A 22,863-nucleotide genomic window follows, 5' to 3' on the forward strand; every position below is an offset into this window, starting at 1 on the left:
GAGGTAACTAAAATCCTGTAAGTGCAGGGCCTTTCTTTGTCCCTGTGGCTCAAGCATCCAGACTAAAGTCTGGGCCATGGATGGGTCCAGCCAGTAATGGTTGAAGGAGAAGACATTTGGGTGTGGCCCGCCTGGCCTGTCTGAGACCTCTTGTGCACACTCACTTTGACTTCTGTCTGCTTCCTCTGCTGGTCACTGTGTCCACGTGCTGCCTGACTTGGAGGTGCCGCTGGGGGAGCCCTGGCCCTCGTGGGCGCCAGGAGGAGGCGACACTCTCACTGACCCTTCAGCAGTGGGGCTGACTCGCAAAGCCGCTTCATTCCGGTGTTCTGTGGAGATGTGTCCAGACCACACTCAAAAGAGCAAACAACGGCTTCATGGAGCTTCCAGGTCTGGGGCCGTCCTAAGTCCGGGACTCCGGGTACTGCCCACAGCTGTCTGTGAGGCGGGGACGGCCACTTGCGGCCCCATGTGGGTCCCAGCCTGTGGCTCGGCTCTGGCTGGTGTGTGGAGGGGTCCTGTGGGATGGGTCCTCTTGGGGTCGCCGTGGGGGCCTGTGATCATGTTCAACATGGGCCAGTTTCCTGAGTGAGGAGGAGGGGGAGGGGATGTCAGCCTCCCGCTGGGACCTTGCGGTCTCCTCAGGACACAGGACAAGTCTGTCAAACACGTGGTGAAATGGGTGGACGGACGAGGAGGAGGCCTGCGGTTCCGCTGGCCAGGGGACCGCTGTCCTGTGCCACCAGAGGTTACTGCTCTGTCAGGAGCCTGAAGGATGAATTAGTTTAACAGGATGGAAGGGGTGGCCTAACGGGGCCAGGCGGAGGCCAGAGAAGGCCGGAACCCAGGCTGTGGGCAGAGCTGGGGGCAGAGTGGGGTCCGTGGCCTTTCATGGGTCCTGCATGAGGTGCCAGTGGCTCGGGCTCGAGACTCGTTTCAGCACAGTAGACGGTAGACACCGCCTCTTGGCTGTCTGCCTCACTTTACTCTTCCCTGGGTGGTTAGGCCAGCAAGGCTTTTAAGAGTCTAAGAAATAAGTATGTTCCAAGCCACCCAGTGCAGAGTTCCGTTTCCAGAGCCCTCCATGGCCGTCCCCTTCCCGAGCTGGAGATGCATCATTTTTGCAAACTCTGCTCCGTGTCTTGCACGGAGAAATAGGTGTGTGCATGTGTGCACGTGTGTGCATGCGAACACACGGCTGTGCTCACAAGTACACACCCCAGGTGTTGCAGTTTCCTGCTGTTAACGGCCGCAGGCAGGCTTTGGATTGGCAATGGACTTGACGGCTTTGGGTACCACTTGCTTTCACGCTGGGTTTGCGGACTGTGGAGACTGAATGTGGCAGCTCTCACGGGGTGCTTCCTCCAGCGGGTGCTTCCTGGCTCACCTGCTCTGTGCCTGTGGCCTCTCCTGGGGCGAGGAGAGAGTGGCCACCTGCTGGGGCCATGTGCAAAACAAGAACTGCCTCTGCTGGGAATCGGGGGCTCCACGGACGTTTGTTGGGCCTTCTCTCCCTTCCTCTTTCCCATCTGTCTCCGTCTTCTCTCTCCCACCTTTCTGCAGAGCCACCAAGCAAATACCAAATCTCCCAACCAGAAGTGTACGTGGCCGCCCTGGGGGAGTCGCTAGAGTTGCGCTGCCTTTTGAGAGATGCCACCCCGATCAGTTGGACTAAAGATGGGGTGCACTTGGGGCCCAGCAATAGGACAGTGCTTATTGGGGAATACTTGCAGATAAAAGGTGCCACGCCTAGAGACTCCGGCCTCTATGCTTGCACTGCCGCTAGGACTCTAGACAGTGAGACTGTCTACTTCACGGTGAATGTCACAGGTGAGTCGGCCTGCGTCCTCTGCTTCCTCCATAGCTGTTTCTGGGTGAGGTTTGATGGGATGAGGGGAGTCCCAGGGGGGTCCACTGATGGGTTGCCATGCACAGAGCTTGCAGTTGGTCATTGACCAGTATTGGAAGTTCTTGTGCAGGCTCCGTGTACCAGAGAGGACTGTCCTGCACGAGTTTCTCCTATTCCATGACAGCACATTTTACTTGGGTAAAGATTTATTTATTTATGCATAGAAGAACTGGGGTGCAGGCCAGAAGAGTGGGGGTGAGAGGACTCCCCAGAGACAAGAGTGGGGGGCAGAATAGACAGATCCACTGAAATCCACTGCTGAGGGGAGCAGCGGGGAGACAGGAGAGGCCTGCTGAGCCCTGTGGGTCACTCGCTGGCCGGGGATCGACCTCGTGCTGCGTGCCGCAGTGGTGATAACACTGAGATTCACCCCCTGGGCACAGGGGGGGCCCAGCAGTGCCCTTTGAATGAAGCAGAAACACTTGTTTTTCTTCCTGTACCACCAGCCTCCTTGGCATTTAGAATTTGTGGTTGAGCTTTCTGATGCCTTTTTATTCCAACTTGGGCTCCTCGGCTTGATTTTTCTTCCACCCCGTTTGAAGCGGGAGGTGCTGAACAGGCGCCTTTGAGACCCAGCTTCAAGTTTTGCTCTCAGAAAGTTAGCAAACAGGCTTCCAGCCAGCCACACACAGGCACAGTTTCATCAGGGACTGAGTCCTGCCTTTACGGGCCCCGAATGCGGAGAGGTCGTATCGGGAAGCCTCTTTGGATCTTACAGTCAGTGAATCTGTTTGGCACCTGAGTACCACTGGAGTTTAAAATCCAGCTTCAGTCTCCGATTTTATAGCGTGTTTAAATCGTGTGAAAGCAGAAGACCTTAGAATGATGGCAGCTGAGCTGACCTCATGGCGTGCAAGTTGAAGCCGTGGAAGCCGCCTTCACTAAACGGGGTCTCCGACGTGTGGGGGCCCCAGGGCGGTGGAAACCCGTCTCCAGGAGGACTGAGCCCTAGAAGATTGCGTGCGACCTTCCGCTTGGCAAAAACACATGGGTGTGTTCTTTTGAATACAGATGCCATCTCGTCCGGAGATGATGAGGACGACAGTGATGGCTCCGAGGATTTCGTCAGCGAGAGCAGTAACAAGCGTAAGTACGGCCGCCCGCGGCCCGGAGCCTCAGACGCGCCTGCTGCCGCCGTCCGGCGTGGCCCGGCCGGACCCCGCGGCCTCGCGCTGGCCCGGTCTCCTCTCCGGACTCAGTCTGAGAATAAACCAGTGTCCCTGTCCACCCGTCTCTCCTGTTGGTCTCTTCTTCTCGTGTCAGTGACCACTCTTGTGACTCTTTTCCTTGCTTTCTTCCTTTGGTTGTTTCGCTCCGTCGGGGAGGATATCAGCGTTGGGGAGGCCTTGCACTGCTGGGGCTGGTGGGGGGCTCTCAGCCGGGGTGATTCTCCTGCTCCCCCAGAGGCACGAGCAGTGTTTGGTGTCTCTGTAAGGGGCGTGGGAGGCTGGTGGCATCCAGCGGGTGGACACCAGGGATGCTGCTGGTGGACTTGCCGCCTGTGAGGACATCCCCGCAGCAAGGCCCCAAGGCCAGCAGTGCTGTGTCCATCCCCAAGCAGGGAGCTGACCCACAGGGCACAGCAGACCTCTCCTGTCTTGCCCACTGCTCCCCCAGTCCGCCTGTTCTGCTCCCCACTCTGTCTCTGGTGAATCCTCTCCCCTCCCCCCGGCCTCTGGACACCTTGCTGAGTGGGTCCGAGGGGAAGAAGGGTGCACTTTACTGCACCTTCCTGTGTGAGAAGTTGGTGAGGGCGGTTTGCATTTTTTTAAAAAAAAAAAGAAGTTATTTATTTATGCATATAAGAGCTGGGGTGTAGGCCAGAGGTGCAAGGCAGGAGGGGGTGAGAGGATTCACCAGAGACAGAATGGGGAGCAGAAAAGGTGGATTGAGGGAGCAGCAGGAAGACAGGAGGGGCCTGCTGTGCCCTGTGGGTCAGCTCCCTGGTGAGGATTGAACTCATGCTGCAGTGGCTGCGGATAGCTCCTGGAGATCAAATCTGTGCTGCACTTTAACCTGTTGCTCCACTAGGCAACCCCCCACCCCACTTGCTCTTTTAAAGGCAGTGAATGCTGAGTGTCCCATGAACTTGCTGAGTACGAACTTGGACTTAGGAGCTGGGAGACCTGGGGCTGAACCCTGCCCTCCCATTTCTGGGTGGGGGGACTTGGGACAAATGATTTAACTGCCTCAGTTTCTTCAGCAGTAAAAGGTGGATGACGACCATGGCTGATGGAGCTCCAGGATTAGATGAGCTCACGCTCTGTTGTCCAAGAAAGGAGATGTAATAAGTGTGCATGGTTTTTTCTCATGGTAGTCCCCAAAGCGATTTTGCCTGGGTTGCTGGTATTCTTTGCGTGGGGATTCTGTTCTACATTTTCATAATAGGATTTTAGTCAGCTTAATAGATTTCAACAAAGCCTAAATAATATTTATAAAATAGGCCCAGGGCTTTTTTGAGGACGAAGAGAAAATTAATGTTCGGCATCTGGGATAATAAACTGCTTAAGTGGGGAGCTGGATGCATCCCTGAGTCTCCTAGCAGCCTGGGCAAAAAGGGAAACATTGGGAGGGAAACATTTGGGCAAGAGAAATCTTGAGGCCTGGACCACTTGCCTCACCGTCACCCGAGAAATGAAAATTCTCAGTCGCCACCCTACACCCGCAAATGAGAAGCACCTGGCGTTGGAGGACACACTGGCCAGGGCATTCACACGGAGATCAAGAACTTGCTGTCACACAACCTGAACAGGAGTTGACTGGGAAAGGTGGTGTCCACAGCAGTGGGTGGAAACTGAGCGTGTGTGTGTGGGGGGGTATGAGCCTTCTGTGAGGTCGCTGCCGTGACTGAGTAACGGGACACTGGTGCCGGACGACACCACCCCCTTCTCGCTGCTGCTTCGGTTCTAGCAGGGGAGGCAGCGACTGACCCTCAGAGTCCTTGAAGGCCTCTGGGCAGGCCCTGTGCTGGCTGCCGTCTCAGTCCATTCCCCACCCCACTGTCAGCTGGACAGACGAGTTACTTCTTTTCATTGGCTGGAAATCTGTGGTTCTGTCAGTGCGCAAAAGGCGACCTTCAATCCAGCGTCGGCCAGTTACACGCCGAATCTCAGCTTCCCTCCGCCAGTTCCCGGGGTGATGGTGGGGTGAGAGAGAAGCCGGTACCGTGCATTGCAATAAGTGAAACCCACCCGGGGGGGCTGTTGCTGTTGACTGGACCTCAGATTCTCACAGCACAGTTCAGGGCATGCGTGGGAATGGGTTGGCCTGGAAATGGGGACCAGCAACCCCCATCCCGGTACCATGAACACACAGGAACAGCAGCACATGTTTCATAACAAGTAGCCTGAGTGACCTGCAGGGTTTCGTCCCAAACTGTAGCCCCCTCTGCCCAGCACCCATGTGGATTGAGGGGTCCGGGAGTGGACGTGCCGTCAGCAGAGGCGGCCCGCGGTGTCTGGCCATGCCTTCCCCTTGCACCCGGCGTTCTTTGTAATGAGCTCTCGAATGACAGCCGCTCTGCCCCGAGCTGGGTGCCTGCGGTGATTAAGGCCTGGTGTTAGCTGTCCCAGGGAGATACCGCTCTCGGACACTGCCTCTGTTGGTGCCTGTGAAACCTGAGACCCGATTTACAGCGATAGCCGCTCTTAGCTGGCTCCTCGGCCCCTGCCATCTGCTAGTGTGATTAGGTGGGTCTCATTCACAGGTGCAGCCTGGGACGGCTGAGATTAAGCAGCTGTGGCCCGTGTGGCAGAGGGATGCCATGGCCGAAGAGCTAGCAAGGTGGGGAAGGGGGTCTCACCATCAAAACGCTCTTTTTGCCGCCTCAGGCATCAAGTGCCTGACCTGATGAGTAGGGAAAATCGCAGAAGCATCAAATTCTTTGCATGTTCAGCCCCCCGGGAAACACTGATGGCTCCAGGTGAATTCCTTGAGTGCCTTCTCATCCTCTGGAAACACCGTGGGGGTGTTTCCCCTTTAGTGGAATTGGCAGGTGATGGTCCAGGGACCGGGTGCTGAAGGAGGCACTTCTGGGAAAGTGGTTGCTCTGCTCGGGTTGGAAGATGCCATCTGTCTTCTGGCTTGAACGATATATGGGGGTTCATTCCCTCTGCTGGTTGATCCACTTTTGGTGGTTAACTAAGAAGGCCACTGGTAGGATTCTTCTTACTTTCTCTTCACACCACACAAAGCTCGGTGGCCAGGCCCGAGGGCAGAAAGAGCAGTTCAAAGATGAAGGCAGGATCGTAGCAGTTTGCACATGGAGCTGGTGTTTGCTCACAAGGCTCTGATTTAACTTTGATGCAATGGTCTGCCATCTTCAGGCTGGTTTTCCTTCTTACCTCTTCAGACAGGACCCAGCTCCAAAGTGGGCCTCCTCGGAGGGCTCGCCGTCTCATGCAGGCGCACCTGCTCCTGTCCTGTCACTCGCCGTCCGGAGCATCCCGGCCCCCTTTGCTCTGCAGGGCTGGGACTTGCCTGGGTGGCGAACGCTGTGTTTTGGGCAGTTATAGTCCTTCCGCGTGGACTTGATTCACAGCGTGAATCGTGAGCATTGTGGCCAGTCTATGCAGAAAATAAACCTGTGTTTCCCAAAGACTCTCTCTGGGAACCCTCATCCAGTAACTGTCTGCCAAAACTGAGCCATGTTTTGAAATGAATGTAGAAAATACCTTCCACCTGCCACTCTTTCTCGGAGGCCTGCAGTGTCTACGACTCTCCCACAGCTCTGAGAAGTTCTTCACCGAAACATCTGTTTAATTTTGTCCTTTCCCAGGGTTTTCCAAACTTAGTGACCGAAAGGCCCTTTATAAAACACAGCATCTAGAGACATCCTGTTGCATCTGTGTTGAAAACCCCTGTAATGGGCTGATTTGATTGCGCTGACTTTTCCCTGCTTTTAAGTCAAGCTCTTCTGTTGCAGATGTGAAGGGCATTCTCCGGTCATATTTTAGCAGCTGACTAGCTCTGATGACCTCACACTTTACCAGTACTAGACCTTTCCCTGAGTGGAACAAGCCCGTGACGTCACCACGAGCTGGCTGCCAGGAAATAATGCTGCTCCACCTGCCCTTTAGTGAAGCAGACCTTCTCTGGGCAGAAAGTTAGGGTTTCGAATGCTAGTTTTTTGAAATGCCTCCAGGTTGAGGATTTTGAAAGTTTCAGGATTTATTCTCTAGCCTAGGGAAAGCATGACTTAACTAGTCCTGGCCTTCCCGAGGTCCTAAATATCTTAATGGGATACCTGGCAGTCGGTCCCTGCACTTGGATGGCCCTTTGTGACCGTGATTTGTGATCCCGTCAGCTTGCGTTGAAGTGATGAGTGTTTCTGAAGAGCTTGAGACTTAGTTCTTGGGAAGATCGTGGTTGACTGACAACAGTCCAGGTTTGGCTGCTAAACCAGAGGGAACTAACTGCTAGAGAAGCAGCTGGTCAAGGTGTTTGCTGCTGGCGCAGCCCTTTCTGCTGAGAGAAGAGACAAGGTGACCTTCTCTCTGGGTTTCATCCTGTCGAGACCTGCACGTGCCCACACTCTGTGTCAGTGAGAAAACAATTTTTTTTTTGAACCAGGGAAAATGAAGGCACTTGGCCTGATCGCAATCTCCTTCCATTGATTAGCCTACTGATAACAGCTTGCTGCGCCCTTTGCCCTAATTGGAGTTTTTCTTAGTAGAGATTAAGTCTAAGCTGGTAAGTGTTACTTGCTTAGTTAGGGTGAAGCTTTCAGGAATCAAAAATAAATGAATAAACAAAAAAGAACAATGCATAGGCCTTCTCAATAGTTTGAAATCTCTTTGTAATGGAAACTCACTGTGAACTAGTTTGGGTATTTTACCCTGAGGCGGGGCTGGATGGAGATGGTCTCTTCTTCAGCTTCCCTCCCAACAAGGAGCATCCCCAGCTTCTGGTGGATTCTCCTTTGGAGGCAGAGTTGGGCACCTCCCTGGGACAGCTGGTCTCCCCTTATGCTCCAGCAATCCGTGAAGGGTGACTTGCCTGGTTGTTTGAGTGTATTTCTTACAAATGCCTGCGGGGTCTGCGAGTTGCTTGTGAGGACATCTCTCAGAGGCTCCTGCCTTCTGCACTCACACCCTCACTCCCACCCCATCTATCTGCTAGCTGGGCTTCTCCTAGCTTATGTAAAACTGAAAACAGATGACTAGAGTCTATGGAAAGGGGGGGTGGTTAGAGCTTCCAGGCCCACCCCCTTCCAAATCAGGGGTCAGAGTCTTCAAATGTCCTGATTAGTGATATTTTTAAAGGCCCTAATTATAGACTTAAGGCAGAGGCCTTAGTGGGGCTTTAGGGAGTTTGTGAGACTTAATCTAGGAGCTGAAACAAGCTGTGGTTATTTTTTTTTTTATTTTTGTGTCCATAAAAGTACAGTTGGCAGTCATCAGCGTCCCCAGCTCACATAAATCTTAAACTTTTGACTTAATTGCCATGGGAGAGTTCAGAGGGCAGCCTGGAGTGGTTGAAAGAGCACTGCTCAGGGAGCTGGAGACTTGGGTCTAGCCTCAGCCCGGTCTCTGGCCATGAGACCTTGATCAAATCACTTAACCTCCATGTCACTGGTGACATCAGCCACTGGCCAGATGGTCGCTGACGCCTTCTCTGGTACAGTGGTAATATGAGTCTGTGTTTTCTCGTTAAATGCCAGACTGTATTCTCCCTGTCTGATTTGAGAGAAATCTACTGTAAACTTCAGATATCTGTACGGGGAAATGTAAGGGTTTCCTTGGAGACGGGCTTAGCATCCTGTTTCCACACTCAGTGTAAATTGCAGGGTCAAAATAAACCTTCTAGTCCTACCATTTGTTGAAGAATCAATATCTGCCTAGAATAGAGGCCCTTGGAAAGAATGTTTGTATAGAGAGGAGTCTTAGCAGAATATTCCATTCAGAGCCCTCACTGCATAGCTCAAACTTTGTCCATCTGATCCTTCCATCCACTCCCTCGTCATCCCTCCACCCACTCATCTATCCATCTATCCACCCACCACTCATCCATCCATCCATCCATCCATCCAGCCAGCCAGCCAGCCAGCCATCCACCTACTCACCCATCCATCCACCCACTCATCCATCCACCCATCCATCTACCCGTCCACCCGTCCATCCGCTCTGTCCACCTATCCACCACTTAAGTGCATCGTCCATAAACTAAAGACCACGCTAGATGTGCTGCTCTTCTAGCCAACAGGTGTCAAAGGAACCTATCCCAGCCTCCAGATGCCAGGTTATGGAAACACAGGTAAATACCAAAGAGGGGACCCAAGAAGGATTGGCGAATGTGCCTTGTGGAAGCACTGGTAGACGAGGGCCGTGTTGAGGGAACGTGGAGGAAAGTTTCTCGTAGCGGCCACATGTTGAGAAACTCCTGCTGCGTTTAAGTGACATTAACATCACTTCCCTTATCCCTGATATGCAGCGACCGTTTCAGTGTAGAGGCGACAGCGTGCTGGGTAGCTGACCTCGATGATGGGCTTTGGTGTAATCGGTTTATTTTGGCCTCGGCTTGCTGTGCCTTCACCTCTTCATTATTAGCCTCAGCGGGTGAGAACCCGGCTGGCCGAGTCGAGCATGTCACAGCAGTGAGAGCCCTGTGCTGACTCCTGATTTAGCATCACTCATTTTTTAAAAAATTCATTTCTATTTATTTATGCATACAAGAATTGGGGTGTAGGCCAGAAGTGTGGCAGGGGTGAGAGGACTCCCCAGAGACAGAGTGCGGGGTGGGGGGCAGAACCACCGGATCTACTGAGATGCACTGCCGAGGGGAGCAGCGGGGAGACAGGAGGGGTCTGTTGTGCCCTGTGGGTCCCTCCCTGGCCGCCAGGGATGGAGCTTGTGCTGCAGCGGCTGGGGACCGCTTGACAGGGCTGAGACTTATCCCCTGCGCCACCAGGGAGACCCAGCATAATTCGTTTTTTATGCCACCAGAAGTTTATGTACCACAGCCCTGCTCTGCTGATTAAATGACTTTCAACCCAGTCCTGCTTCCCAGAGTGAGGCCAGGGCAGGCAGGCACACAGAGCACATGCTTGCCCGCCGCACGGCCGGGGTCGCAGATCCACTGTACATAGAGTTGCTGAGCACCCGGGGTGCAAGGCTTGCCCCCACTTTGTAGAGCATTGGTTTGTGAAAGTAACCTCTGCTCACGAGCTGTGGTATGAAGGGGGGTCCCCCGGGATCCCCTTGCTCCACCCCGGCTGCAGCTAGCGCTGGGAGCGCCGATCTTCCCATGGGCCAGACTGCACAAATGGCAGGAACTCTGGAAGACAGTTTGCAGAGGGCACAAGGCTGCTGATGAAGGAAACACAGCAGGGTTGTTTCTGCAGCACTTATTTGTTTCAGTCTTACAGCGTCTTCAAACTTTGTATGGAGCCAATTTCAGGAAGAGCCGTGGCAAAGTAATAAAATAATGCTTTCCTTCAGCATCATGCTCTTGAAAAGATTTGTGAGCTTGACATCCTCAAGGAAGGCCTGGTCACCCCACACCACGTTGCCTGTGCCGTGTGAACACTCACCAGCGTCGGGGTGGGGGGCCGCCCCGCCCCGCCCCACAGGGAACCTTCAGTAACATGACTTCATGTCGACTCCCAGATGAGTCACCTGCCAGGGCTGGTGGCAGCGACACGGGAGGTGATGTGCTTCTCCTTTGTCCACTAGATTTTACGCCACCCCCCACCCCGGCCTGGCCCCGGGAGGCTTTCGATAAGGAGTCTGGTGCCCACGCCCCGCTGCCTGGGTGTGTGTCTGCTTTACACCAGCAGATTTTATAGGTGCAGTTTTGATGATTGAAATTGCACCCCAGGGAACTGGCTACCCGCCAGACATTCCAGTGAAATTCTTTCACCCTTGTCCTTAAATCAGTCCCTGGGCGCCAACACAGAGGTGCTGGTTGCCAGCAGGCTGTGGCCACAGGCAGGAGCGAGCGGGCCCGTGTGGTCCAGGGCGAGCCCGGGGCTGGGCAGCCTCCCCCGCAGCTCCGCCCGCAAGAGCAGGACGCAGCCGCATTCGGAGCCTGAAGCGAGGGCTCTGCTGAGGTCTCCGAGCCTGGAGCGCAGGTTCCGGGGGGTCAGCCCTGCCGCGGCGGCTGCCAAGCTGCTGCGTTGAAATGTAGCTGATTCACGTGAACAGGCTGTTGTGTTGGCTTAAACAAATGCCATGTGGGAACACCTGACAGCGTGCGGTGCCTGTTCATTTAGGTCAGATTTGTCAGTCTTTGTGCAGCAACAAAGCTCATTGTTTATTTTGTGCTCCTGATGGTTTCTCTTGAGTGGCGATGGCTGTGGATGGACTTTTACTAAGTAGAAGTTTTTCAAATGAAAGGTGACTGAAATGGTTTCTGTAGCTGCCAGGCCCTGGGAGTCTTGTGACAAATGGCCGAGCACGCCTGGTGAGCCCGCCAAAGAATAGGTGTGTTGGTGGCATCTGCCCCCAAAGCCACATGGCTCGGAAGTGTCTGCTCCTCAGACGCAGCTGGGTCAGGAGGCGGAAACACAGCCCTGTTCCTTCTGGCTCCCTGCCCCCACCTCGCCAGCCCCAGCCTTCCGCTCCTGGGGCGCAGGGCTGACCTCCACAGTTCGCCTCTCTTTGTACAGCCCTGGCTTATTGTGGACAACATCTGCACCCTGCCTCCTTGATACTTAGATAACAGAAGGCTAAAGAAGGTTCAAGGTGCCCTGGTTAGGAAAATCCCAACTCTCCTCTTGTTGCAGATTGTAAGAACCTGGTGAGGCACACGGGGGTAGGTACATCATTGTGGGGGTGCGGGTGAGGGCCTTGTTCCAATACCTAATTCTGTCATGAAGTCTGGCTGTGAAGTAGAGGGATCATTTCTTTCCTTCTGCCTCGCTCCCCACCTCCCACGAGCAAGCTGTGCCATCCGCAGAGTGGACGGAGGGGTTCTAAGTCTTGCTGAGGGCTGCTTTGATCTTGGCTGGTGGCACGGGTGTGCTGTTGCTCAGTCAAGCCCTCATCAGAAATAAAGTTATGAACCAATCTTCTAGAATTTCAGTGTTCCCAAATGTTCTAGATTATCGACGCCTTGGCAATGGATGCTGTAGGGGCGTGCCGGGAATTTGGTTAGCTGTTGGCTAAGACAGACACATCCAGGTGAAACACAAGACTTCAGTGGACCTTCTGAGCAGAAGTAACAGCCACACGTGCCTTTGGCCCAGGTTGGCTGGGGTTAACATCATTGCGGTCCAAGGCATGAACTCCAAACCTGTTCAAGCTGGTTCTTACTTGCCGTGGGGAGCAGGGCGAAGACAGTGGGGCTCTGGGGACAGCTTTCCTGGCCCGATACTCCTGGTTTTGTGGCTGTGAGCAGATTACATCACTGCACCGTGACTCAGTATCCCTGTCTCTTAACAGGGATTCTAATAGTGCTTTCTCATCAGGCTGTCAGCAGGATGCTTGCGTTAAACACACGTGTGTTTGGAGTTGTGTTGGGTAAATAAAGCACTTGGTGGTCATGGCTGTTATCAGCAGGTTCGAATAATTTACATGGTTCTCTAGAGTGATGGCCCCAGTTTCACTTAGATCAGATGTCCTTTACTTGACAGTTTAACAGCCTGTCTCTTTTCTTGAGCTTAAAAAACCACTTATATTTCTGCCTTGGAGGGTGGCTTAGAAGATATAGTTTTATATAACTAGCTGGTGTTATTTGTTTATACAGGATGGCAAATAATGACCTTTACAACCACCAAAAGATCACTTCTCTATTTTTAAAGATTCATTTATTTATTTACGCATAGAAGAACGGGAGTGTGGGACAGAGGTACGGGGGTGGTGTGTGGGAGGATTCCCCAGAGACAGAGTGGGGGGCAGAACAGGTGGACCTACTGAAATTCACTGCTGAGGGGAGCAGAGGGTGGGGCAGGAAAGGTCTGCTGTGCCCTGTGGGCCACTCCCTGGCCGGGGATTGAACTCAGGCTGTAGTGGTGAGAGCACTGTCTTAACCCCTAGGCCACCATGAAAGCCTCCTTTCTACCTTAGAAATTAAACTATGTTTGTCATGTAAAGTGCTCAGAAACGGGCAGTACCTCCCAGAAATGCTACCCATTATCCTTTAAAGGAAAGCCACTTGGGTGGCTTTGGATGCAACTTCCTTTTACGAGTGTGTCTTTGTGACGGCTTCAGAGGCATGGCGGTTATCTGAAATGATGTTTGGGGAGCACTCAGCTGTTGTTGTCGGCCTTGTCATGGTGTGTGTGTGTGTCAAGTAGCATTTTCAGACGTGACTGACGTGAACCTATATTCTGGTGCTAAGAATGAGGGAGAGAAGCTGCCTCGAGCATTGTTTCCCCTGTTCATGGGCAACAGCACGGGCAGGTTCTAGGGACCTGCTGCGCCAGCTGGACGAGACTCCAGAAAACTTTCTCCTAATGTAAATGTCACCCAACGATTTTGAAACTGTCCCATCGTTCACACACCAAAGGAAATGATGATACCCGTAGGCATTTAGTAACAAGACCGAGTTGTCCATCGATACATTATCATGTTGTTTCCCCAAACAGGAGCGCCCTACTGGACCAACACAGAGAAGATGGAAAAGCGGCTACACGCTGTTCCGGCGGCCAACACAGTCAAGTTCCGCTGCCCAGCAGGGGGGAACCCAACCCCGACCATGAGGTGGCTGAAAAACGGGAAGGAATTTAAGCAGGAACATCGCATTGGAGGCTACAAGGTAGAATTAAGCTTTCCAAAGATTGTGTTTCGTAAACTCACCATTTTTTAAAGTAGTCAAAAATTAACAGGAACTAGCAGGAGTATTTTTTGACTCAATGATCATGATTGATCATTTCCAAGTTTGGGATTTACAAAAAAACTGGACTTGTCTAGAACTTGAAAGCACCATCCCCATTTGCCTTATTCTTTCTCTGGGGGATGTTTAATAACAGAACGGTTGAAAGTTGAGTCTGTTTTCTATATGCTTTATAGTCTGTATGGGAGCAGAATTTGAGAAATGGCAGTGTGGGTCCTGTATTTGAGCAGGGCTCAGTGGTGAGTGGGTGGGTTTGGGTTATTAAGAGACTGCACCTGAGATGACAGACTCTCCCTGCCCTCCAGCTTCAAGGATGCTGAAGGAGCCCTGGCTAAGATGTGCTCTGGAAATTGCCAGCCATGTGCCTACTGCCACCTGACAATGCCCACTCACACTTCTGTTGTCAGTTCAGCCAATAAATGGGGCACCCTCTGCCAGGCTCTGGCCTAGGCTCTGGACAGAGCCCCGCCCAGCTCCTGGGGACGCCTCCTCCCACAAGGAAGGCAAACATAGGGTCAGGCAAGACATCAGGGGTGCATGGATGTGCCGGGAGAAGTGATGTTTGAGAGAGTGAGAACAGAGGAGATTGGGCAAGGATTCTCAGCTGACCTAGAAGAAAGGACATTGTAGCTGGAATCCCCAAATTATTCAGGAGAGGACTGGAAGAATTCAGTGTATGAGGAAAACTTCAGGAATTTTATATCAAAGTCTTTGGTGTGCTTGGAACTTGAACGGTGGATGTATTAGTTACCTATTGCTGGGTAACAAATTAATCCGAGATGTGACAGAACTAGACACCCAAGATAGATTTCACAGTTCCCGTGGGTCAGGAATTGGGCAGCTGCACTGGGCCTTCTAGCTCAAGGTCTCGCTCACAGGACTGTTGAGGTCAGACCGCGGGCAGAGTTATCAGGAATGAATAGACAGAAGATTTCACTAGGTGATGAGCTGGTTGGCAAGAAAGCGTTAAACCACCGTAGTCATGTTTCCGGGTCATTCTCACTACCAGAAGCTCTCGAAAACCACACTCGACGAGTTCCAGTCATTTATTTACAACTTAGGTATAGGGAGGTGGACAGAATCCTGGCAGGTAACTAATTTTCTGTAATCAGGACAAAGAGTGATTGAGTGCCAGGAACTCCTGGTCTCAAATAAATAGGACCAACCTCATTATTATGGGTGAGCATTTTGCAAATCTGAATTTGTGATTACACATGGGCTGGAAGACTGGGGTGCCTAATGAGAAAATGCTGCTTGATTTTTAACAGGTGCAGCTGTTTTAATTATTGACAACATTCCGCCGAATGCAGAGCACCTATATTTTAAAAGCAAAACCAGGGACCTTCAGCCAATGTTTGCTCTACCCCCTATTCCCTGAGGCACAGAGGCCCAAAGTATTTTTGTTGTTTCATGTTTGAGCCATTTGTGGTGTGAAAGAGAGATGGAATTTGAGTGCGTGGGAACAAAAATCTAAAATATATCTCGCTTAAAAAAAAAAAAGTGCAAGGAAAGGAGAACACAGCCCCTCAGGAATGTGTTTGCTGGCCGCTGGGTGAGAGGCCACCCTGCTGGGCTTTCCTTGTGGCCAGGCACGGTGGCCACAGGCCTGAGGGGTGTGGCTGGATGCCGTGCGGGATTTTCACAATCCTCCGACATTTACTTTGGGGATACTGGAATCTTACAAATTCCCTGGAGCCCTAGGGGCTTCCGGGACACGAAAGGCAGAGATCTCTCATCTTTCCAGGAAAATGTAGTTACCTAAACACAAACCTCACCAGTGATAGGTTAGACCTGGCCCAGGTACTCAGGTCACGAGTTCTTTGGAGGTTAAAAAGGCCAACCTGCTTGGGTCTAGGAGAGCCGGAAGTGATTCGGAAGCGAGCCGGAAGTAGGCCCACGGGTCCATGTTGGGCCTTCCCACTGGTGTTTTCTTCCTTACCTAACAACGTTTGAAGAACTCTGCCACGGTACCCCTGGCCCGGGGGATGGGATTGCACAGCTGGTGGACCCCTCCCTCCACCCTTTCCCTTGCTGACCAAGACGTGGTCTCTGTTCCCTCCCCATGGAGTCCCGCTCTCCTGTATTTTATGAAGAAGCAGGGTGTCAAGTTTTCCAAGATGTGTTTTTCCAGAAAGCAAGACACGACCATTTCTGCAAACGCATGTGTTTTGCTTCTGTGATTTCCTTCTCCCTCCCCGCCCTCCTCAATCTCATAGCGGTCCTGCTCTGAGGCCCAGTGTCCCTCCGGCTCTTTCTCCTCCTCATGGGTGACCCTGATGCACTGCGTTATGTTTATGTGGGCCATGAAGGGCGAGAGGACACAGAACACCAAGAGGAAATCAGAGTGTTAGGAAAATGGACCAGAAAGCTTATTTTAATTAAAATAACCAACAGAGCTATTGGTATTCTACACTTTAGTCTTACTTATCAAAAAGCTTGTGCTGAGCCATCCTGAGGTGATTAAGTCAAATTATTTTTCTTAGTATGTGGGCAAGGCTGCTGGATAGTAATCATTTAGTTACAGTGATAAAGCCTTCCTGCCTTTTACGTCAATCTTGATATTGGGTAACGTGTTTCAGCAATCTGTGCTCAGGTGACCTATCCTAAGTGAGAAGATTAAATAGAGGATCTCAGATGCCCATCTGCCAGAGAATTATGGGTACATTTCCATAAAGCACAGCTTAATGCTTTTTTTGAAAGAGGTTACCTTTATGGGTAGCTATTTCATAGGGCTCTGAACAGTTATTACATTTTAATGCAGAAAAGCAAGGTGACTGAGATAATTCATAGACTCAGTTCCCAGCTTTTTCTTAACGATTTCAGCAGACAGGAGAAGAGGCTTTTTCAAAAGCCTCTGCAGAAGAACCTAGAGCGGACACAGGATAAACTGTCCTTCACTGTGGCAGAGGAATTAGCCACCATCCCTGGTCCCCCACATCCTGAGGTTAGGATTCCTGGGAACCCCTCAGCAGAGTGAAACATTGGAGAGCATGAATCGCTAGTTTCCAGGCATCTTTCAGATTCAGGGAAAGAACTTTAGAAACAATTTCCTTGTAATCACAACGAAACTGGTGTTTTTGATGCAAAGGTTAATGAGATTTACATTTTCTAGGTTACTTAATATGTCATTTCAGAGGCATTTGATTCAATGTTATGCTTAACCCAGAAGGATGCTTATTTGGTGACATCACTACTAATGTGCTTATTAATATATCGGTGCTCTGTTGAGCTTTTCTCAGCCAAGATATTCAGCTTTAATCCCAGGTCAACTAGCCCGTGATGAGGAAGCAGGTATGCTGGCACTGGCCAGCCTTTATTGACGTCTCACCTGTGTCTGAGTGCCAGGTGCCACCTGTACCCCACTTCCTCAGCCCCCATGCAGCCCACAGAAGTGGGCTCTGTTCTCCCGCCCACGTGCCAAGGAAGCTGTCACATGCTCCAAGGGCCTGTGCTTCCAGGGGACCCAGACGTGTACTGACAGCTTTCTTCAACCGTAGACGGTGGCGCTTTATCAGTCCCTCGTGAGAAGCGAGACGCACACAGAGGCAGTCCTGGCTGTGGCCACCCGCTGGCCGAAGGTCTGCAGCTGAGCGCAAAGCTGGGGTGTGACGCTGCTGCTCCAGCTCCCGTGACTTGAGTGAGATTTTTTTTCCACTAGGGTAACTTGCTGAACTTCAGGTTATGTTTCTAGGGCAACGTATCTAGAACTTAAGGTTTGTCATTGATTTTCAAAGCTTTTTCATTACTTCAACAGAAACTCTGTAGCAGCATCACACGATACCCGTGATCATGAGTCCCGTTCTTCCTCAGGCCCTCGTGACCTCTCCTCTCTGCCCATGATTCCCTAGTCTGAGTATCTCACCCCAGTGGGTCCTTTGTGTCTGACTCTTTGGGTTACAGTGATCAAGGCCCGTCTTGTGGCCTCAGGATGTCATTACTCTGTGCTGCATGATGTTACCCGTCACGTGGCCTGCTGCCTTTGTTTACTCTCCCTTGGCTGATGGGCATGGCTGTTCCTGCCTTTTGGCTATTGTGAGTGATGCCACTGTGAGCACGGTGCCCAAGTAGCTCTCTGTGTCTCCTTTCAGTGCCTCGGGCCCCTTGCTGAGGGTGGAGTCACTGGATTGTAACCCGACCTTCAGCTTTTTGAGGAAGGCCATGAGGTTCCCAAAGAGTGAAACTCAAGGCAGTGGGGCCCCGGGGTGCCTGCCCAGAGCACCTCTGTGAGCACGTGCCAGGGAGCAGCCTTGCATTTTGTGGTTCACCGGCCTGCTCCCCCGAGAGGCCCAGCGATCGTCCAGCGATCGTCCGCGAGGGCGAGAGGTTCACTGGTGAGGGGCTTAACCAGCCCTGTTCTCTGGATGCCTCCTGAGGAGCAGGCTTGGGGCGAAGCCTTGACCAGGGCTCGTCGCCCCCTCTGTGTGGCAGTGAGCCTCAGTGTGGCACAGCCTTGACTGTGTGAGCTCAGTTCACACTCATCGCACAGGGACCTCTGAGTCCCGGGAGCCTGCAGAAGCTGGGGGCTCCCTGGTGACATCTGGTCTGTGCGGCACGTCTCCGAATCCAGGGCCGGAAGGGCTCGCGGGTCTGGGCAAGTCGGGTAGATACCGGTGGACCGAGGCCTTGGACCTTCTCATCACATGGCCACGACTCACCAGCTTGGCCGGAGCAGAAGTTTCCTTCCAGCTTCTGGCTGTTGATTCCACTTGTTATTGAACACCAGGGTATTTGGAAATGTCCGGAGGCTTTTGCAATGTGGAAACCCAGGGAACAGCCTGGGCCTCTGACCTCTGACCTTCCACCTAGCTGTTTTAATGCCAAACTAAGTCTCCATTTCCAGTTGTCACCTGAAGGTAGATGGGGGTTTGACCTGCTCTTCCAAGACCGTGTCAGGGATTCTGAAGCCACCTGTCTGGGCGGCCTTGAGTCTCTGGGCTGGCAGGTGTGGAATGTGCGGGACCCGCATATGTGCCCCAGGGGAGAGGTTGGCCCTTCCTTCCATCCACCTTTTCCAGTATTCCAGTTATTTGTGATCGCTTCAGGCCATGTAGTTTTGCAGCTCCCCGCTGTAATTGTGTTCCTTGGCTGATGGAAAGTAGTGATGAATTCCGCAACGTTTGGGGCACAGGCGGGACGTCGGACGTGCGGATTTCCCGTCCACACTGTCCTGGCACAGTGGTCTGCGGCGGGGCAGGGCGCCGTGAAGGCGGCACAGTGCGTGTGCGCGTGCGTGGGCGCTTGTGAGTGTGTGTGCGCGTGAGTGTGTGTGCGCGTGCGTGTGTGTGAGTATTGTGTGTGCGTGCTGTGAGTACTCGTGCGTGCGGGTGTGTGCGTGTGAGTGTGTGTGCACGTGAGTGTTGAGTGTGTGAGGCGAGTCAGACAGACGGAGGGAGAGGATTCTGTTTAAATTTGAAAAGCGAAAATGAGACAAAAAGGTAAACAACATTCCTAAACCCACCACCGAATTATGGAAAGCATATTGCCAACAATTTCATGTATTTTCTATCTGCTTGGGGCAATATTTATACAGTCATGCCGTTTGCCTGGGGCCTGGATGCATCCTGAAGGGTGTGTGTGTGTGATTTTACAGATGGAATCACGAACACACACATCAGCCTACATGCTTTCGCTTGTTCGTAGGCAGGCTGCTCTCTTAGCAAGACTGAGAGCAGTCGACCCCACTCTTGTTCCGTGGCTGCGTGCTGCTCTCTGGGTGACGGTGTAGCGGTCCCTGAGGGATGAAGTGCAGCTCCGGAGAGCCTCTCTGGCAGGCTCCACTGGCTTTGTTTTTTCTTGTTACCAACAATGCTTTCATGGACAGCCCCGGTGTGCCCTGAAGAATTCCTACCGTTCTCTGTATAGACGAGACTTCCAGACGTGGAATTAACAGCGTCAAAAAAGAGTCTTGCTAATTGTCACCATACAGCCAACCTCTTTGACACACAGGCTCCCCTGGCACGCCCCATTCTCCATTTGGGTCTTTCCCTGCGCCCAGGAAGTACTTGGTGACTGGCCCGCTCTAGTTTTGTTAATCAGCTGGTGAAGAACAGCCTCTCATTATTGTCTTCATTTGCATTTCCCTGGTGCTTAAGGAGGCTAAGCATTTTTTCATGTGTTTATGGGGTGTTCACATTCTCTCTCCTGTGGTAGCAGAGGTGGTCTCTGTGGCCAAAAAGCCGAGGGTTGAGAAACCACGTGGAACAGGACAGCTTCCGCTTTTATTGTTAGGGCAGTTTTGCTGTTTACACCGAGTCTTGGCGTGGAAACAGTGTTAAGAACACACGCGCGCGCACACACGCACACATATCCTTTTGCCGGTGTCCCCCATCTTTCTAGGGTTACTGTTTGTGGTCTCCTGGCTTATCATTAACACGCTCTAATTAAGAGTAGGGTAACCCCTGCCAACAAGCTCACTGGACAGTTTGGAAAATGCCATAGCTCAAAATTTGGGATGGGTGGTACGTCAAAGATTCAAATCTCAGCACCACCTGTAGAAGGAAATAAATCTTAACAGCAGGGTATGGGGCAATCGGGAGTGATCGAGGACCAAGGTCTTTGGAAGGGAACAATATCCTGTTTGACTAATGTGTTTCTCCTGGAGAAACATATTGCAAAAGTTAACTTATTAGTATTTGTAATGCATCTCCAGGAAGTAAATATTCAGGGAGCACGTACCCCGGAGGGGTGAGCTACATGGAGCGCCCCAGCCCCCAGGAGAGGTGACCCGATGCCCTGGGGCTGAAGATGGCAGCCGCTCCTGCACTGGCGTGCCAGGATTGAATGTCTCCGGCAGAGGCAGGCGGTGCCCCCCAGGCCAGGGTCAGGTTCAAGTCCAGGGTCAGCTCCCTTTGGAACCTGCCATGTGCCGAATCTGGATGGAGGCACAAGAAAGACACTGACAGTTTGGATGGGGTCCAGAGGCAGGCACTAGCCATGATTAAGGGCTTACGGGCATGACATTTGAGCGGGGGCTCAAAGAACTGAATATTTACAACAGGGCTAACCGCTGGATTATGTGGCTTGGTGACGGGAGGGCCTGTGGCTTCATCCCTGAGTTACCCTCCACGTGACTGGTTCTTCGGGGCGGGGGAGAGGCCATTCCAGGTACCCCTGGGGCTCAATTCTCGAGCTGGCATAGCTCTGGGGTAGCAGCTCCTGGGTAGCAGTGAGGAGGCTGGGACTTAGATAGCGAGCTCTTTCCTGCATCTGGAAGATTCAGCAGTGTTCTGAAGAAAGGCCCCTCCCTCCACTCTGTGTGGAAGGCGCTTATCCCAGCCAGGACCCACGGCCCTCGGCCCTTGAGCTTATGTCTCTCCCAGGCACTGGCCAGTCAGGCAGAAGCGAGTCCAGTAGGAAACACAGCCCGCTGCTGCCGGCCACTGCGTCACGTCACCTTTGCCTTCTCACCTGCGCCCGTGAGGCGAAGCTCGGTCTTCTCAAGCCGTTGGGCTCTGCAGTCACCTCCCTGATGGCGGGTGCCCAGGGCAGGCGCAGCTGAAGGAGAGCGGCCCGAGGCAATCTCAGCACTGGGCTCGGCTAAGGAGGGGTCTTGTCTCGGCTCAGCCTGGCGCCCGCTGGAGCAGAGGCTGCGGGAAGCTGGGTGTTGAGAGCTGTGCGGTGCTCCCCAATCGCTCAGCTCTGTGGGCTCTGGCCCACCCGGGAGACAGGTGCGCTGCCCTCCTGTTTTGGTAACGGAACGTCCACGGGCTCGTTTTCCGGATTGTCCAGTCGAGTTCCTTTGTTGCGCACATGCTTCGGTGACTGTTGGCATCGGCGTATTTTAAGTGATTCAGGCAGAAAACACGTGCAGGGCTCAGGGGGTCCAGAGGCCAACTGGGAATGGCAGTTAGCACTAGTAGGCCCTGGCTTTTTACTGTTTCTGCCCGTTGCGTCAGGGCGCTTTGTCCAAATACCTTTACAGAGCGTGGCTTGGATTATTATGAGAGTCGTGAGCCCTAAAGATAAACCCCAAGTTTTTGTCCCCCCCATGCTTGCTTAAAAATCTGAGTCGATTCAAGTCTTCTCTTTGAGTTAAACTCTTCAATGCAAGGTGGGGATGTTAGAATCGGGCCTGTGTGCTGTGGACTGAGCCGTGGGAGGGAGCCACAACTACTTCCCGTGGCCGCTTAACTTTGAAACATCTCTGGGGGCCTGTGAGCCAGGGTCACACAACTTCAGTTTCCTGAAGATTCAGTGCTCCCACATTTGGAACTCCGAGCTGATCAGGAACACACATCTTATTCAGTCACTACCAAAGGTGGGAAAGGCAGATCTGGGTTCCCCAGAGAAACTTCTGGAGACTTCCAGACAGCATCTGAGGGCTGTGGGGACAAGAAACAAGAGTCTTTCAGATGACCCTGGGACAATAACAGTATCTACTGTGTAGGCTCCTTGGGAGCATTACCTGAGCTGCTGGGGAGTGCTCAGAACCGTGCCCAGCACGGAGAGTGCCCACTAGTGTTGGCTCTAGAAGATTCCCTGGTACTGTTTCCAGCGGATGAGCCCCCTGGTAGCTCACCTGCCCTGGGGCACCAAGTCTCCACAGGCCGCTTGGCCACTCCGGGAAGAGCCCTCACACCTGGCCGATGACAACCCCCGTGCGCTCCTGCGCCTCTGAGGACTCCGGGCGTTCGCCATGATGGATGTGCTTACTGGGAGGGAATTTAGCGTTCAGGTGATTCTGCGTGACCTGCCTTGTCTCAACCCTTAGTTTTCAAATCAAGAAAGCCCAGGACTTGGCATCCCGCATTGAGTGCCTGACTCCAGGCGGAGCGGCTGGGATTCCGTACTGAATTCTTGGCGATTCACACTGACCCGTTACGTGATCACCTTTTCCTTTGCTCTTTCAGGTCCGCAACCAGCACTGGAGCCTCATTATGGAGAGTGTGGTCCCGTCCGACAAAGGAAATTACACCTGTGTGGTCGAGAACGAATATGGCTCCATCAACCACACCTACAACCTCGATGTTGTGGGTGAGTGTCTTCTCCCAGAGAGTAGCCCTGTGCCCCACTTCTAACTGGGCTCCTTCGAAATCCTGAAAGCGAGCCTGAGTCTCCCGTGGTTTACGAGAGGGGCTGCCTTTGCTTTTCTGATGTAGGCTGTCATCTGCGAGGGTCTCTGCCCTTCGACTATGCTGTTTCCCGATCAGCCAGGATGTCTGAGTTTGGGGTGACCCTCT

General features: G+C 52.7%; 1 protein-coding gene across 1 annotated transcript in view; it reads left to right on the forward strand.

The window, feature by feature from the left end:
• FGFR2 (fibroblast growth factor receptor 2) overlaps positions 1-22,863 on the forward strand; it is an 85,043-nt gene that overhangs the window by 19,023 nt on the left and 43,157 nt on the right. The window contains exons 2-5 of the mRNA XM_012723878.1: positions 1,564-1,830; positions 2,921-2,995; positions 13,437-13,606; positions 22,534-22,657. Coding sequence (XP_012579332.1) covers positions 1,564-1,830; positions 2,921-2,995; positions 13,437-13,606; positions 22,534-22,657 — 636 coding nt within the window. The remainder of the gene's footprint in view (positions 1-1,563; positions 1,831-2,920; positions 2,996-13,436; positions 13,607-22,533; positions 22,658-22,863) is intronic.

This window comes from Condylura cristata, unplaced genomic scaffold (genome assembly GCF_000260355.1).
Source record: "Condylura cristata isolate star-nosed mole 26May11 unplaced genomic scaffold, ConCri1.0 scaffold00011, whole genome shotgun sequence".
Lineage (NCBI taxonomy): Eukaryota > Metazoa > Chordata > Mammalia > Eulipotyphla > Talpidae > Condylura > Condylura cristata.